The sequence below is a fragment of the Prunus mume genome, linkage group LG5, assembly GCF_029339155.1.
Source record: "Prunus mume cultivar Tortuosa linkage group LG5, ASM2933915v1, whole genome shotgun sequence".
Taxonomy (NCBI): Eukaryota; Viridiplantae; Streptophyta; class Magnoliopsida; order Rosales; family Rosaceae; genus Prunus; species Prunus mume.
In genome coordinates, this window is record NC_142702.1 from 23,803,960 (window position 1) to 23,823,272 (window position 19,313).

The following is a 19,313-nucleotide window of genomic DNA, read 5'->3' on the forward strand; positions in this document are numbered from 1 at the left end:
GAGCTATGACATGATTATCCTTAGTAGGCCTGAGTGGGCTAAATTAAATTTTTGAATAATAAAATAACAACTCACCTAGGCCATAGTCCATATTAGTCCCTTCTTGGGATCATTCCCACTAGCGGAGCTAGTGCATGCCCAGGGTGGGCATTGGCCCCCTTTCAAATATTGTTGTATATACAATTTTATGTTAGTATATTGTACAAAATATTATAAAATTCCTTACAAATTCTTAAATGGCCACTATTTTCTTTGTTTCTCTTTCATTTTCATGTCTAAATTTCTTTTGAATTGCATGTATTTTGTTATTATAAAAGAGTGATAGGTTATTCATACAAAAAGTAAAGGAAAAAAGAGAGAGAAAAGTGATAAAATTAGGGATTTCTTAAAAACTAGGTTGATTTGTCATAAAAGAAAGCGTTCGAATTTTTAAAGGTGCTCCCTCTTACTTAAATTCCTGACTCCGCCACTGTCCATTGCCTATATGTGGAGGAGGATTAGTCCAATCCCAAGTTCGGCTCTTCATTAGTGGTCCATTGTAATGGCCAGTTTGACATATTGCTATGCTGTGAAAATAATCGTTGTCAGATTTGTTGTAAGAGAAATCAGCTGTGAGAGAAAGCAGTTTGATGTTTGGTAAACTTTTTGTTAAAAGTGTTGTTGGTACTAATTCTCACATAATTAGAAAATGATTGTCACGTAATCATTAAACTCAACGCCTCTTTGAAACTAATTCCTGTATAATCAGAAAATGAAAGCACATCATTAGTTATTTCCCTTATAACTTTCTCTCATAGTAATTTTTAACAATAAGTGATTTTCTCATAGTTTACCAAACGGTTTGTGCTTTCTAATTTTTTTTAAAAAATCACTTATTACCCCAAATAAGCAATGTCAAACTGGTACTAAGTCTTTTCCTTTTGTAGAAAAAAACAAACAAATTACAGTTTGATGTGTGTGTAGAACATCTCAATCTTAAGTTCAGCTCTTCATTAGTCTCCCCTGGTCCATTGTAAGCCTTTTCTTTTCGTATGAAAAAAAGCAAACAAATCACAGTTTGATGTGTTTGTAGAACATCTCAATCTTAAGTTCAGCTCTTCATTAGTCTCCCCTGGTCCATTCTAAGCCTTTTCTTTTTGTAAGAAAAAAGAAAACAAATAGTTCTTTCCTCTGATGACCAAACCCCGTTCTGCTAACCACGTTCTGCTATTTCTTTCTTTTCTTCACGTTTTTTCTCTGCCTATGCTGCTTATTTACGGACGGAACACAAAGAAAGGCAAGTGTGTGAACATTTTTTTCTGCCAAGTCAATTCATGCATTGATGCTGGCCCAGCCTAGTGCGAAGTTGTTCCTCCCCCCACCCACACCACATGTGACATGGGCTCATACAAAGCAAAGTTGATTACAACTTGTTGACAACTAGGTTTTTGTTTCCATTTTCAATCATTTAACAATATCTACACTGTCAATTAATTTTGGGCCGAATTCTCAAATTCTATCATAATGTTTGTATCATTTTAATTGTCAATGTTTTAAAAAATTCTGCCAAATATTTTTCTGTTATTTCTATTGTAAGTTGAAATGGTATAAATAGGTTTATTTGTTTTCGAGGAACCCGAAAATATATTGTGTCAATTTTTTTTGGTTCGAAAAAGGAAAAAAAAGAAGAAGATATAGACATGCAATATGCAGAAACCAAAAGGCTGGCCTAACTTGTACTTATAAAAAAGATTGCCTTCCAATTCCTCCACCTCTCATCTTCTCAATAAAAAGTTGCACCTAGGTTTCAAACTTTGAGTGCACTTATCGACTTTATTTCTATACAAATTGAACATTTCCATGGCTTCTTTCCAACTTGATGACCTGGTTCTGGTACAAGAGACTTTGTTTGTGAGGACATTGATCCTGAATAGGCCTCAACACTGTCCCAATTGTTTGATCATTTTGGAGAGTTTGTTTGTTTATTTATTTTTAATTCAGTAAAGTTGTGTTCTATAGAAATAGATTGGAGATTACACTGGAAGAAGGGATTGTGTGGCTTTTAATTTGTATGTTTTTCCTGAAGTTGAGTTTCTACTTGCAAGATTGTTAAGGTTGAGTATTAATTTGAAACGACCCCTAAAGATGGAGTATTAGAGAGAACTTTATAGAGTTGTCCTACACAAGAATGTCCAGAAGAACTCATCAATTCATTAGTTTGTCTTATCTTCTTTTCCTTAAGTGTATTGTTGAATGAGTGATGACATGATTATCATTAGTAGGCCTGAGTGGGCTAATTAAATTTTTGAATAATAAAATAACAATTCACATAGGCTATAGTCCATGTTAGTCCCTTGTTGGGACCATCCCTGCCTATATGTGGAGGAGGATTAGTCCAATCCCAAGTTCGGCTCTTCATTAGTGGTCCATTGCTTTTGTAGGAAAAACAAAAACAAATTATATTGTTTGACGTATGTGTAGAACATCTCAATCTTAAGCTCATATCTTCATTAGTCTCCCGTGGTCCATTGTAAACGGTTTCCTTTCGGATGAAAAAAAAAAGCAAACAAATCACAGTTTGATGTGTATGTAGAACATCTCAATCTTAAGTTCAGCTCTTCATTAGTCTCCCCTGGTCTATTCTAAGCCTTTTCTTTTTGTAAGAAAAAAGAAAAGAAAAAGTTCTTTCCTCTGATGACCAAACCCCGTTTAAATTGTGCTTCAAGTTTAAAGCACAATTTAAACACGTTCTGCTATTTCTTTCTTTTGTTCAATTTACGGACATTAGTCTCCCCTGGTCTATTCTAAGCCTTTTCTTTTTGTAAGAAAAAAGAAAAGAAAAAGTTCTTTCCTCTGATGACCAAACCCCGTTTAAATTGTGCTTCAAGTTTAAAGCACAATTTAAACACGTTCTGCTATTTCTTTCTTTTGTTCAATTTACGGACAGAACACAAACAAAGGCAAGTGTGTGGACATTTTTTCCTGCCAAATCAATTTATGCATTGATGCTGGCCGGCCCAGCCTAATAGTTGTTCCTCCCCCAACTCACACCACATGTGACATGGGCTCATACAAAGCAAAGTTGATTACAACTTGTTATATTAACAACTAGGTTTTTGTTTCCATTTTCAATAATTCAATATCTGTACTGTCAATTAATTTTGAGTCGAATTCTCAAATTCCATCATAATATTTGCACTATTTTAATTGTCAATATTTTTTAAAAATAATATGACAAAATAAAACGGTACAAATAATTTTATGTTATTTATGTTGTAAGTTGAAATAGTATGAATAGTTTTAACCTGAAAATACATTGTGTCGATTTTTTTTTGGTTCCAAAAAGGAAAAAAATAGAAGACATAGACATGCAATATGCAGAAACCAAAAGGCTGGCCTACATCGTACTTATAAATAAGATTGCCTTCCAATTCCTCCACCTCCCATCTTCTCAATAAAAAGTTGCACCTAGGTTTCGAACTTTGAGTGCACTTATCGATTTAATTTCTATACAAATTGATCATTTCCATGACTTCTGTCCAACTTGATGACCAGGTTCTGGTACAAGAGACTTTGTTCGTGAGGACATTGACTCTGAATAGGCCTCGCCAGCTGAACACCCTTTCCCTTGAAATGATCTCTCGTCTGTCAGAACTTTTCCAGGCCTATGAGGACGACACCAATGCCAAGTTGATCATTCTCAAGGGTAGAGGAAGAGCATTTTGTGCTGGCGGCGATCTAGCCGCCATGCATCGTCACTTTCTTGAAGGAAATCTGAAATATGGTGAAAATATTGTTCAGAAGATCCTCAACTTAACCTATTTGATAGCAACACACAGTAAACCCCAGGCAAGTATGCAATTAATTTCCATAATGTCTTCAAAATCCAGGTTTAATATTTTTTTGGATACTAAGTGCTAATACTTATACCATATGCAATATATCGTATCTTCCCCGAGATGGTACAAATAGTTCTATCGTACTTTCTTTTGCAGACTTGAAGTTTTCCTAGAATTCTTTCAATACCATCTTTTGTTATTTATACATATATTTTGTAAAATAGGTTTCAATTATGAATGGGATTGCAATGGGAGCTGGGGTTTGTATTTCAGTACACGGAAAATTCCGTGTAGCAACTGAGAATTCCATCTTTGCTATGCCAGAAAATGCTCTGGGATTGTTTCCTGATGTGGGTCATTTCTTGTCAAGACTTCCTGGATTTTTTGGAGAGTATTTGGGTCTTACAGGTACAAGGTTGGATGGTGCTGAAATGCTGGCTTGTGGTCTGGCAACTCACTTTGTTCCCTCAGCCAAATTGTCTCTGTTGGAAAAAGCACTAATTTCCAGAGCAGCTTCAGCTACATCAAGCTGTGATCTTGCTTTTATTTCAGCAATTATAGACGAATACTCCTTGCAGCAACCGGCTCTGAACGAGAAAAGTGCTTTACACAAAATGGATGTCATTGACAAGTGCTTTTCCAGACCAACAGTTGAAGATATCTTAAGTGCCCTTGAGAAGGAGGTTACTACAAGAGATGCAAACAGGGCAGGTGATGAATGGCTAGCTTCAACGATTCAATCGCTGAAGAAGGCATCGCCGATGAGCTTGAAGATTTGTTTGAGATCCATTAGAGAAGGAAGGGTGCAGGCAATGGATGAATGTCTTGTCCGCGAGTACAGAATAGCTTGTCATGTTATGAGAGGGCAAATAAGCAAGGACTTCAGAGAAGGTTGCAGAGCTATCTTGTGGGACAAGGACCAGAAACCAAAGTGGAAGCCTTCTAGTTTGGATCTTATCACTGAGCATATGGTTGACCAATGCTTCTCTAGGTTGGATGGTGATGAAGAATTAAAGCTCCCTCAAAGATGCAACTTGCCTGTATTTGCCAATGCCAAGCTTTGAGCTAATTGTGATTTTGGGGTGTTTCTCTAACCTATACCTATCAATATTTCAATTCCCTCCCTCATATTATTCAAAATTTTTATTAGTGTACACACCCCATCATTTTCTCACCCCACCCCACCCCACCCCACACCACCCCAACTCTCTCATTGGAATATGTATGTACAACCAACTTGTCAAATAAACTATACGTATATAATCTGTTATATAAATATCTTGGTTTTTTTTTTTTGTTGTTGTTGTCAAAATACATATCTTGTTTGTTAGTTCGGCTTATATATAGGTACATATACAATTGTATATGTTTATGTCATTTCCGTTACATAACATGGCTATGTTGAGAGTGTCCTACATTGTCAGATGAATATGAGGGGGTCTACGTGTGAGGGGGCGTGTTGAGAGGCTCAATATTGCCATTCAATAATAACTCTGTATAATTAAGGATCCCTCATTATAACCCTTCACTCAGTTGCAATTTTGCTTAAAATTTTTAGGCCTCTTCACCTATTGCCAATTGGTTGTTGCTTGGGGAATCTGCCCCATATTATTGATAAAAATTTGGTTGGTGTCCAAAGAGATATTCGGAGACTTGAGAAGAAACACATATTGGAGCTTGTGTTGTTTCGGCCCAACGAAATATGAGTTCTGAAAATAAAAAGCTGGGTAGGGTTGAACTGGTCCAAAATTTTAGGCTTTGGGTCTGGGTGACCCAAGCTGATTTTGGCCGCACCAGTTTCTCAAGTAAACGATTAAAATAAAAACAAAACAAAACGATGTTTCTTCTTTTTCATATGCATGACTGACGACTTTACTTCCCAACCGCCGGAGCTTAGAGACAAGCTCACAATGTCTACGTTTGAGCCTTCTGATAGTGTCAATGTGTCATGGCAATGCTCATCGATTGTGAAGAAGAACAAGAAGAACAACAGCAAACCGATGGTCGAACTCCAATGCCTAAGCGCCTAGAAATCTTGCCTTCTTACCCTTCGAATAAGAGGGACGAAGGGGAAGAGGGTACAAGGAAGAGGGTTTCCAGTGTGAGCAATTTCAGAGGGGTTCTTTTTCCTTATTTGTATGGAATTATGGTTGTCCCAAGGCGATCATCAAGTTAGGTTAGAGATAGCATCTTGGGGTTTTGGCAGAAAATTTGTTGGTTTTTGTTTTCATTTTTGTTGAAGTTCCCCTTTTGGTTGTTGTTCTTATAATAATGCACTGTCCCAATTGTTTGATCATTTTGGAGAGTTTGTTTGTTTATTTATTTTTAATTCAGTAAAGTTATGTTCTATAGAAACATATTGTTGATTACATTGGGAGATGAGATTGTGTGGCTTTTAATTTGTATGTTTTTCTTGAAGTCGGGTTTTTACGTGAAAGATTGTTAAGGTTCAGTATTAATTTGAAACGACCTGAAAGATTGAGTAATTTTATGCAGTTAACCTAATATAATATGAGTAATGCTACACTTATCACATTTTTTATCCCACATTTTTATACCACATGATGTGGCATATGCATATTATATGCCACATCAATTAAATCAATGAAGTGTATAAGACAATTAGAAAAACAAATACTGGAATAAATCATAAAATAAAATAAAATATTAAATAATTTTAATTGATGTAGCTGTTCAACTCAGCTGCCACATAAGATGGTATAGAGATATGGTTTACAAATGTGATAAGAGTAGCATTATTCATATAATATATAGTAGGAAGATGCTGCAAAACAAATTGAATCTCCAAACTCACTCTTCATGTCCTCCACCACCCAAAAGAAAATGACACACCTCCTTATCTTTTAAAATTGCAAAGGAGAGAAGGATAATCATGGTTGATATAAATTAAGGGAGCTGATTTTCACATTATGTACCTTGAATTAAGGTTTTGATAACATAAATTAAGAAAAGTTAACCCAAAAAAAAAAAAAGTCCCAGCAATATAAAAAAAAAACAATTTATGTGTAATTTTCCAACAAACTAAACCATTTTCAACTTGTGTTTCAATTGTTCTAAAATGATTCCCATCCTCAAGTAAGCTTCGAAATGCCCATAAATAACTCAAATTCCATAACAAAGCATTGAATTGCACAGTAATTTCTTAAAAACCCCAAAACAGGAGAAATTCCAGAATCTTCAAAACAGCCCTTAAAAACCTTAGATTGTTGGGCTCGATCTCACGATCTTGTAGGCAAAAACGGTTCATGAATTCGACAACTAGAGAGAAAGTTATGATTTTTCGAAATTTTTTCAACTAAACTTTGAAGTTGCAAACTCCCAAGGGGAGGAAGAAAAAAGAAATTAATGCAGGGTAAAAGTAGAATAGGAAAGAGAAAGAACAAAATTAATGCAGGGTAAAAGTAGAATAGGAAAGAGAAAGAACAAAATTAATTAAAAAAATGAAAACAAAAGATAGTGTAAGTAAACAAAAAGGAAGTTGGAAAATCAGCTCCCTAAATTAAATGCGATTTGGAATATATCCTTCAAATTTCTCCAAGCAATTTGAAACTATCTTTTCAATATTAAGTGAAAATTTTGAAATATATAAAAAGACGCAATTAGATTATTTTTTGGTTGTTGATAAAGATGTTGTATTAAACATCATAAGAGTATATATGGAAGAGGATGACAACGTCCAAAAGCTAACATGAAAGCTAGGAACAAGAGTAGAATCTTAAAAACATTCGTTGTCTAAACCAATTACTAGGAAACAATAAAAAAGAAAAAAAAAAACTACTGCCCAAGACGCAATTAGATTTGAAGGCTAAAATAATGAAGTTTGTATGGTAGAAAAATACTGTAGACACACAAGTACAAATTCATGGTGTTAAGGCCCAAAAGAAGAACCTAAATAATATAATATATGACCTTATATGTAGGGACGGATCCAAGATTTAAAATGGGATAGGCTAAATTTACCTTATGTACGCATCAGAGAGTGGAACATAAAGGTCCAACTATTGCAGCGTAGCAATTCGTTCTTTTATTTATTTATTTTTTCACTTAAAATGGACTATGTGTGAAGAGGGTTATCACTGAAAGGAAAATTAGGAGTAGGCTGTTCATAAATAAATAAAATAAATATAAATATAAATAAAAAAATGTTGGTTGTAGGCTTAAAAAGTAAGAACAAGGCGGAAATACTTTTCATTTTAGAGAGAACTTTACAAAGATGTCTTATACAAAAATGTCTAGGAATAGTCAAAGAGAATTCATCAATTCATTAGTTTGTCTTATCTTCTTTTCCTTATAAGCGATGACATGATTGTCATTAGTAGGCTTAGGTGGGCTAAATTAAATTTTTGAATAATAAAATAACAACTCACCTATGCTATAGCCTAGGTTAGTCCCTTCTTGGGACCGTCCCTGCCTATATCTGGAGGAGGATTAGTCCAATCCCAAGTTCGGCTCTTCATTAGTGGTCCATTGTAAGTATTTTCCTTTTGTAGGAAAAAAGCAAACAAATTACAGTTTGATGTGTGTGTAGAACATCTCAATCTTAAGTTCAACTCTTCATTAGTCTCCCCTGGTCCATTATAAACCTTTTCCTTTCGTATGAAGAAAGCAAATAAATTACAGTTTGATGTGTATGTAGAACATCTCAATCTTAAGTTCAGCTCTTCATCTTTGACCTAAAAAAAAAAAAAAAAAATTCAGCTCTTTATTAGTCTCCTCTGGTCTATTGTAAGCATTTTCATTTTGTAAGAAAAAAGAAAACAAATAGTTATTTCCTACCAAACCTACCAAACCCCGTTTAAATTGTGCTTCAAGTTCAAGCACAATTTAACCATGTTATGCTATTTCTTTCTTTTTTTCACGTCTCGTCTCTGCCTATGCTGCTTATTTACGAATGGAACACAAAGAAAGGCAAGTGTGTGAACATTTTTTTTTCTACCAAGGGTCAATTTATGCATTGATGCTGGCCCAGCCTAGTAGTTGTTCCTCCCCCACACACACACATAGGCTCATACAAAGCAACGTTCACTACAACTTGTTATATTAACAACTAGGTTTTTGTTTACATTTTCATTCATTCAACAACTAGCCTACCTTCTACTTAAAGAAAAGCTACTGCCTTCCAATTCCTCCGCCTAGGTTTCACATTTTAGTTGAAGCTAGCCTACAAAAAGTTGCACCTAGGTAATAAAAGTCAAAGGACCTGCATCTAAAATCAAAAACGCGTGCACTAAACTCAATGACAACTAATCATTTTGGACCTAGATCTAAGAAGCCCTTATATAAAACCCCACACATGCTAAACATGTGGTTAAGTTAGAGACAATATCAATGTTGCTAATGGGGGGTCAAGAGTCTGTCCCTCTGAAATCTTAACCACTATAAATAAGCTTAGTTTTATTCATTTTCTAGGTACCCAATATATTATATATGCAGAAACTTAAAAGCTAGCCTTCAAATTCCACCTCCACCGATCATCTTTTCTAACCTAGGTTTCAAACTCTCATAGCACTTCTTAATTTTCTTTCTATTACGCTAATTAACCATCCTATGGCTTCTTTCCAACTTGATGACCAGGTTCTAGTACAAGAGACTATGTTCGTGAGAACATTGACCTTGAACAAGCCTCGCCAACTGAACCCCATTTCCCTTGAAATGATCTCTTAGCTGTCAAAAATTTTCCTGGCCTATGAGGACGATGCCAATGCCAAGTTGATCATTCTCAAGGGTAGAGGAATAACATTTTGTGTTGGCGGCAATCTAGCTGCCCTGCATTGTGTCACTTTCTTGAAGGAAATCTGAAATATGGTGAAAAAGTTAGTCAGAAGATCATGAACTTAACCTATTTGATAGCAACATACAGTAAACCCCAGGCAAGTATGCAACTTATTTCCATAATGTCTAGCTTCAAAATCTGTGTTAAATACTTTTCGGATACTTCCGCAAGTGCTACGTACTATGTGTATCATCTCAACTAGTCAATTAGTATTCCATATGGACGTATATCTCTCACATTTGTTCAGTTAAGATGGTACAAATAGTTTCATTTGTACTTTCTTTTGCTAGACTTGAAGTTTTCATATCTTTTGTTATTTATTTTAAAAAACAAAACAGGTTTCAATTCTGAATGAGATTGCCATGGGAGCTGGGGTTGGTATTTCAGTACATGGAAAATTCCGTGTAGCAACAGAGAATTCGATCTTTGCAACTCCAGAAAATGGTCAGGGATTTTTTCCTAATGTGGGGGCTTCTTATTTCTTGTCAAGACTTCCTGAATTTTTTGGAGAGTATTTGGGTCCCACAGGTACCAGGTCGGATTGTGTTGAAATGCTTGCTTGTGGTCTAGCAACTCACTTTGTTCCTCACCAAATTGCCTCTATTGGAAACGGCTCTGATTTCCAGAGCAGCTTCAGCTACTTCCTCAAGCTTTGATCTTACTTTTATTTCAGCAATTATAAACGAACACTCCCTACAGCAACCGGCTCTGAACGAGAAAAGTGCTATTCACAAAATGGATGTCATTGACAAGTGCTTTTCCAGACCAACAATTGAAGAAATCTTAAGCACCCTTGAAAGGGAAGCTGCATAAGCAAACATGGCACATGATGACCATCGTCATGAATGGTTAGCTTTGACGATTCGTTTACTGAAGAAGGCGTCGCCGATGAGCTTGAAGATTTGTTTGAGATCCGTCAGAGAAGGAAGGGTGCAAGCTGTTGATGCTCTTTTTGGGAGGTCAATTTAGATAGAGGTGGAATGGTGGATGATAGGTGAAGGTGAGGACCTTCAGCATGTGTGTGAAGATTTAGGCAAACGATGGGCAAACGATAAATATAAAGAAGACAAGATATACGTGGTTCACCCTTAATGAATGAGCTACGTCCACGAAGAAGTATTCTTATTATAATAATAGAGGATTACATTTGTACATGGGGTTAGGCCCAAATATAAAGATAACAATTGAGATGCCTTGGCCAAGGATCTAGAAGAGAGAGAATCCAAGGCCCAATGGTCTAGCTCCATGACCCGGATCCTCTTCTCAGTTGGGAGAAGTCCTCCTTTCACATGGATACCATTCCCTATTTATAGGGAGGTGAAAGTGGGAGGTTTGCATAGAATTTCGATGTGGGACTTTGTGCAAGTCACTTTGATATTGGATATGCTCGGTTGATTATGGTGTAAACACAGGCAATTGACGAATGCCTTGTCCGCGAGTATAAAATAACTAGCCATATACTGTGAGGGCAAATAAGCAAGGACTTCAGAGAAGGTTGCAAAGCTATCGTGTGGGACAAGGATAAGAAACCAAAGTGGAAGCCTTCTAGTTTGGAGCTAATCATTGACCATATGGTTGATCACTACTTCTCTAAGTTGGATGGTGATGAAGAATTAAAGCTCCCTCAAATATCAAACTTGCCTGCATTTGCCAATGCCAAGCTTTGAGCTAAATGTTATTCCAATTTTATTAGCCCACACCCCGACAATTTGTTGGTTTTGTTTTCACGTCTGTTGAAGTTTCCTTTTTGTTGTGGTGGTTCTTATAATTGTGTAGAGTTTGTTTGTTTGTTTAGTTTTAATTCAGTAAAGTTGTGTTCTTTAGAAACGGATTGTTGATTACATTGGGAGATGAGATTGTGTGGCTTTTAATTTGTATGTTTTTCCTCAGGTTGGGAATTTACGTGCAAAATTTTTAAAGTTTGATACTAATTTAAAATTTAAAACGACCTCCAAAAATTGGGTAGTTTTATTTTATGTAGTTAACCTATTATAATATATAGTTGGAAGATGCTGCAAAACAAATTGAATTTCCATACTCATTCTTCATGTCCTCCACCAGAAAAAGAAAATGACACTCCTCCTTTTAAATATGATTTGGAATATATCCTTCCAGTTTCTTCAAGCAATTTGAAATAAGTCATGAGAGGTATTCAATATTAAGGGTGTGAAAATTTTAAGGCCCCGTTTGATAATCATTTCAATTTTAGTTTTTAGTTTTCATTTTTTGTGCTAAAGTATAGAGGAAAATGAGAGTGAGAATGAGAGTGAGGTTGAGAGAGGAGGGGAGGGAGAAGTAATAAAAGTGAAAATAAAAACTTGTGAAATTCCCTAGAATGGCCAACTGATCTGTTTCTTAGTACTCAAACACCATAGCAGGATTGAAATAGTGTAACAATCCTGTAAGCAAAAATTTCAGAATATACAAAGCAGAATAAATTCAAATAAAAACGCAAACAATTGCACAAGGGACACACGATATGTTGACGCAGTAAAAAACCTCAAGATGAGGAAAACAACTGCAAGCACTATACCGGAGAACAAATCACTATGAGAAAGAATACAAAAAGGTCTTACAAGTCTCAACTCACAAGGCAGACTTGCCTACTCACATTTGCTACTCAACCCAACCAGCGATCTTGTCTTCCTTCGTCAACCAGAGATGGCACAACTCGTCACTGCTGCTCACACCTCAAGGCACGATTGTTGATCACCAACATGCATAATGCTCATGAACTCACACATATATGAAAAGATGATGATTTAATCACTCATGGAGGCTAACAAGGAACAGCCATATGAGTTTTCGAAGTAAACTCTCAAAAACCTCTCTCAAATATTTTGTCGTTCTTTTTCTTTTCAATGTTGCAGACACACAAAACAAAACGGCTAAGTTCTTTCTTGTATTACATGCTTAAAACTAGGTCAAAGACCAAAAAAGGCTTTTTGCAAAAATGGGCTTTTTAACAAATAAATTATTTCTTTAAAACAAATAAAGCCACTTAATTAAAAACTCCGCTGTAAAGACAAAAGAACCCTTTTGCTTAAATAAGCACCAAACTAAAGAATATAAAACCATCGTTAAAAACTCACTGATGTTTGGCGTTGAATTATGTAAGGCTGAAATCATATATTAGTCTTATACATCTGACAACCACTTTTGATGATCTTGCAAATATGCAAATATGAATGAATGGATGCAAAACATACCTTGGCATTGTCTCTGAGTCACACTGATCCAGGATAACATGACGTTACTTGAAAACTGTAGATTATACTCAAGGACCTACTCTATGTTTTTGTAACAAGAAATTGCCAATATACCAAAAATTGGTCCTAACAAAGTGAAAACAATTTCAAATAGAATTCAGTTTTCACTTTTGTTACTCCTCTCTCCCATCTTCCCTCTCAATCCCATCTTCACACTTATTTTCACTACCATTCTCCCTCTTTTCTCTCCATATTCTAACACAAAAATTGAAAACTAAAATGGTATCAAACGGAACCATAAAAGGCGTTAATTCGATTTTAAGGCTAAAAGAATGAAGTTTGAATGGTAGAAAAATATTGTAGATACACAAGCACAAATTAGTGAGGGCCAAGCCCCAAAAGAAGAAACTAAATAATAATGACTCTTCATTACCCAATATGTGGAGGAGCATCACTCAGGAACCAACTTCCCAATTCAAAGTTGGGCAATGCTAGCAACCTTCTCTCTAACCTTCTCCCTCCTCCTCATGACATGTGTCATTTTCTTTACACTTAAAACAATGACATTAATGCATTAGACAATATATCTTTTGTTCCCAAATTTACCCTTATTAAATGTATTAACTTTATATTTCCTTCCATTTACAACTTAACTTAAACAATTAAATTTAAAAAATAAACATTAAAAGTTCAATTAAATAAATATTTGAAAATAAAAACGAAGTATACTTCCCTAAAAAAAAACTTTTTTTTTTGCAATAAAACCGTTCAAAATTATGGAATTTTAACAAAATACAGATAAATATTTTTTTAAATTAATGAACATTCTAATTTATTAAAAAAGTTAAAAGATAAAAAGAAACATAAAAAAAAATGAAAACCCAACCCACCATGCACTGTACTTCTCAGTCTCCTCCTCCAATCCATACCTCAAAATCCATTCTCCCTTCCCTCACAAAAAAAAAGTAGTAAACAGAATTTTTTTTATTAATAAAAAAAAAACTGATGTTAATTTTGTGGAAGATTTTAAAATTCTCTTTTAATTTTTTAACAAGATGAAAATAAAAGTTAGTTTGTCCAATGCATTTAACAAGGGTAAATGTGGAAAACAAAACATACATTGTCTAATGTATTAATGACATTGTTTTAAGTGTAGAGAAAGTGACACATGTCATGAAGAGAAGGAAGACGGCCCAAAAGAAAAGGTTAAAGAGAATGTTGCTAAGATGAGTCCTAAACCTCAGTTTTTACTCAGTTGGGAGCCTCCTGGTTTAGGTATGTGTAAACTGTATGTGGATGGTTCTAGGAGAGCAACCTCAGGTTGTATTGGTGCTGGCAGAGTGATCCGTGGGCTAATGGCAATTGGATATGTGGTTTTGCTGTGAATCTAGGCAAGGGGCAGATCCTTGAGGCTAAGCTTTGGGGCTTGTATTTTGGGCTGCACTTGGCTTGTGATAAAGGTATCTATAATCTTCTTATTGAGATGGATGTTGCAGTTGTTGTTTCCCTTGTTCAGCAAGTTGGTACCTTGAGTTGTCATCCTTTTGTTGCGTTAATTCAGAGTTGTTGTGTTCTTATAAGGCGTATTGGCAACTGTCACCTTGCTTATGTTTACAGATAAATGAATGTTGTAGCTGATCGTATGGCTAACTGGAGCTTTAACTTGGATTTGGGGGTTAGCTATTTGGATGAGGCCCCTGCTTGGGTTAGCTCTTTTTTGGAGGATGATTTTTTAGGAGTTGTTAGGCCTCCCTTGATCTATACTAGTTAGTTGTTGTTTGGGGTTTATCCCCCTCATTTCATCCAAAAAAAAAAAAAAGGTTGCTAGCATTCCTCTCCAAAGTTTGGCTCTTCTCTATAGTTTCCACAGAGTCAATCGTGATTCGTAAGCCTTTAAATTTTTTTTTTTATTAAAAAGCAAACAAATTAGTTATAGTATACGTATAATTTTCATACGTTACCTTTATATATGTGTCAGAATGTGACTCAAGAATGACTCTTTACATATAACGAGCACCCTCTGATGACCAACCCGTTTAAATTGTGATCATGTTCTGTTTCTTTATTTTCTTCAAATGTCTGTGTTATGGCCTCCGCAAAGTCTATTCATTAACCTAGAATGAGCAAACAAAGGCAAGTCCTACAAGTCTCCATTTTCCATCAGTCAGAGACTAGTTTCAGCAATATCTGTACTTGTCAATTAATTTTGGGTTGAATTCTAAAATTCCATCATAATATTTGCACCATTTTAATTGTCAATATTTTTTAAAAATAATATGACAAAATAAAACGGTACAAATAATTTTATGTTATTTATATTGTAAGTTGAAATAGTATGAATAGTTTTATTTGTTTTCGAGGAACCCGAAAATATATTGTGTCAATTTTTTTTTTTATGTTCGAAAAAGGAAAAAAATAAAAGACGTAGACATGCAATATGCAGAAACCAAAAGGCTAGCCTACCTTGTACTCTCCACATCCCTATTTCCCTAGCCTAGATATATATTTGATAGCTATGATTTCGATCATATCATACAACACAAAATTCTGCCTTATCTATTTAATGAACATTTGTTTGTGAGTCTTTATAAAGACACCTACTTAATGTAATCAGCACTAAAACAGTGGCCTTATAACTAATTAACACAATCTAGCTAGCTCGACCAGAAGAGACATTTAAATCATGATCCCAAGCATGAATGCACAAGTTGCTCTTATCATCTGACGCATCCATTTTTAGCCCATCAAATTAGACAATTTGTCGGCATGAAAAAGTTCCACAAATTGCAGTTCCAGCTAAAATCCATGAAATTGTCATTAGTCTTAATTGGCATTATATTTTTTTTTCTTTTACCAAAGGGAGAGAGAGAGAGAGAGAGACAGAGGAGGCCTTGAGCATAGGCGATCAGGTGGCCGCCTACGGTCTCCAAATTGGGAGGCTCCCAACCTCTATATATGCATACATTTGGTACTTTAAAAAAATTGTACTATATTAATATTATGTTAGACCCAAGTATTGTAAAAAGAAAAAAATATCCCTATTATTCGCTGTAAAATTAAAATGAGAAATTCAATAAACGGCCCATTATTATCTAAACTTATAGCTTAAGTCAATTAAAATCTGGTTGAATGACAAATTTTAATATAAAAAAGTTAACCTAGTTGAATAAAGTAAGAAATAAAATACAAGGATAATTTATTTAAAAGTTCCTATAGCTAAGCATATATCAGTTGAGTTGAGGTTTTGACAAAAGAAAAAAAAACAAGCAATTGAAGGAAGATTGAATGGCTTAGCTATGTTATCCATTGAAAAAGACATGGTAGAAAATTTTGATTATGTAAAGTTAATTGATACTTTTGCATCCAAAAATGCAAGATGAGTGATATTTAAGTAATGTTTTGATGCATTTTATAAAGTTGTTATGTGATTATATATTGTTTGTTTATTTTTCTGGTTACAATTGTGACTTTGAGTTTGTATAAATTTTTTTTATATTATTGGAAAAAAATCACATAAATATATACAAATGGTAGAAAGGCCACATTTTGGTAATTCGCCTTGGGCCTCCAAAACATTAGGACCGCCGCTAGAGAGAGGGAGGGTTTTGAACCGGACATAATACATTTTTTAACCCTATTTTCATCATATATTTTTGGACCAAATTGAGGGCGATATATAATTCTTTTGCTTATGGTTTTGGGTTTCCTCTCGTTTTGTTTGGTGCTGATGAGGACCCATGTCCTTATAATTATTATGTTCTCAGTACATGTATACTGTGCCTCCTACTAGCTAGTCGATGATGAAAGATCACCACCTTCTGCTGTTAATAGCTAACTAGGACATCATCAAACGTATGCTGCATTCATAGTAAGTATAAGCTTTTGAGGTAAGAAACCTAACAACAGGCAAAACATGCACGCCTATCTTAGGCTTGAAATGTACTGATCGTAGACCGGAGGAGGGACTTATTTTGGTCCCACAATATATACTGCTATATATTTATACTTCGGTCCTTTTTTAGTTATAAAATGAAGTGTAAGTGGATAAAATTGGAGTGAGAAAATCACCGCTCTTTATATATAGTATTAATGTTATACGGTAATGTCCTCCTATCATACATGCTACTTTGTCCAATTTTATTTTTTTGGGGTCGAAGTTTAAAATGGGAAGAGGGGAGGTGTTAATGAGGTTTGATCATGAGACCAATCTTAGATCCGTTTAATGTATATGGAATATATGCATGGATTTTAGGGATTTATTAATTAATTATATATTATTCACTATAGTGTGACGAATAAATTTTCAACTATGAAGACAACCCTTATGTAGGGCAGGCCATGGGCCTGGGAAATTAAAGTTCATCGCCGGCCTTCCAAAAAGATAATAGGTTCATTATTAATTACATGTTGTCAACCATAAAATAGTTTGTATTTGTTATTTTAGTTCAATTAAACTATTATATTTTAGTAAAAAAAAAAAATACACGTGTAGAGTTTTTTTTTCTTGTTAAACTATGATTACATACAAAGAAAAATTAAGTATCTTATTTTAATTTATGGCCCCGAACTACTCAAAAGTCCAAATTGACCTTGACCTTATGGGACGAAATTGAAAAATGAGAGTGTGCCAAAACTCAACTCCGCATTAAAGTTGGGCAGTTGACTAGTGGATGTTAAAGTAGTAGTTTCTCATGTAGCACAAATTGTATTTTCTCATAAGATTTTTCTTTGTTTTTTTGGTATAAATTGTGTTGAAGGTCAACAAAAAGAAATCTCATATAAACTAAACTCACCACAAATCTTCAAATAAAAGACAGCCCATAAAAGCAGGGAAACCTCATAAGAAATTTTTTTTTCCCAAGCATTTATTATGTATAGTACATGTGTCATTTCCATATGTCTTAACTCAACTCACAAGAGATAATTAGCATGGATCCCCTTGTACTATTCACCAAAACAGATCGCATGCGAGTCCAATTCACAGATTTCATTATTTTTTAGGACATCAATAAAAAATTTTCCTTAAAAAAATCAATGAAATCATAAATCATTTAACTAGGGTTGATTTTGACTTTTGAGTGATCCATGGGCACAAATGAGGCCCTTTTTCCTTAATTATAGTTTAACAAGAAACAAAATTTATTTTGCACATGTATGCATTTTCTTTTGGGCAATGATTTTTTCACTCCTATTTTATCCACTTACACTCCTTTTTTAGTATAAAAAAGGAGTGTAAGTTGATAAAATAGGAGAAAAAGGAGTGGGGAAATCACCGCTCTTTCTTTTTGGCTTAATTATGGTAATTCTATCAAACTAAAATAACAAAGAACATGAAACATAAAAAACCATTAACTTGTATTTTTTTTAGTACAAGCGATAGTTTAAACTACATGAGAGGGAATTTCTCACACACAAAACACAACCAAGATGCCATGGGGTTTGAACCTTATACCTCTAGTCTGCAAGTCAAAATCCTTTTTCATAGGGCTAGACCCCATTGACAACCATCAATTTATTGAGAGCAAAAAAAATTATCAAACTAGAAGAACTAAACATTTTCTTAAAGAGTAGACACCGGCTTAGCCAAGTTAGTTAGAGCGAATGTGCTCCCAACTTTGCACCCTAATTCGAATTCCCCTTTCGTAGTTTAGATTAATATAAAATAGAATATCGCTTGTATAAAATAAATAAATAAAACATTTTCTTGAAAGTGTTTGATTAATTGGATCTTTATTATTACCAAACAAAAATAATAAATTTTTAATGTTTAATTGTAAATGTAGGCCCTTGTATTGTTAAAATTTTAAAATGATTGTTATTTGGACCCTTGTATTTTAAAACTCTCAAGAAAATCCATTTAATATGGCCATGAACAATTTTAATATATATATATATATAAGGGTTAATCGTTTTATTAGTGCATGAACTCATATCTGATTTACATTTGAGTCCCTTAATTTACAAAATCATTCCCGTGGTCCTTCAAATTCAGTTTCGTTAGGACAAATAGTCATGCCGTCAATTTTGTTAACTTTTCTGTTAAATGCATGGGTAAAATGGTATTTTTGTATTAAATTGATTAAAATACCAATAAAAAATTTAAAATTAAACTCTCTTTCTCCCCCTATATCCCAATTTCTACTCCCCCAAAACCTTTTTTTTTTTTTGGGTTTTTTATTTGATTTTCTTTCATTGTTATTTGAAAGATATGATTTTTTATTCTTTTTTTTGTTTTAATATAAAAAAACCATTTTGCCTCTGTATTTAATAGAAAAATTAACAAAATTAAAGGTAGGATCATTTGTCCTAATGAAAGTGAAGTTAAAGGATCACGGGAACGATTTTGAAAATTGAAGGACTCAAATGTAAATTGAATATAAGTTCAAGAACTAATAAAACGATTAATCCCAAAATAAAATTTGTGACTCTCTTGATTTGAGGCTCTAGGCCGTCGCCCTCGGGACCACGTCTAGGATGGCCTTGCATTTAACC

At 34.4% G+C, this 19,313-nt stretch overlaps 1 protein-coding gene and 1 pseudogene across 1 annotated transcript; both read left to right on the forward strand.

The window, feature by feature from the left end:
• Window positions 1–3,410: 3,410 nt before the first annotated feature.
• On the forward strand, window positions 3,411–5,114 carry LOC103332314 (3-hydroxyisobutyryl-CoA hydrolase 1-like). The gene is made up of 2 exons (XM_008235040.3): window positions 3,411–3,828; window positions 4,043–5,114. Exons 1-2 carry the CDS (start codon window positions 3,508–3,510, stop codon window positions 4,880–4,882), a joined length of 1,161 nt encoding a protein of 386 aa, XP_008233262.2. The 5' UTR covers window positions 3,411–3,507; the 3' UTR covers window positions 4,883–5,114.
• A 4,272-nt stretch (window positions 5,115–9,386) lies between these two features.
• LOC103332319 (3-hydroxyisobutyryl-CoA hydrolase 1-like) lies at window positions 9,387–11,279 on the forward strand (annotated as a pseudogene).
• Window positions 11,280–19,313: the final 8,034 nt, after the last annotated feature.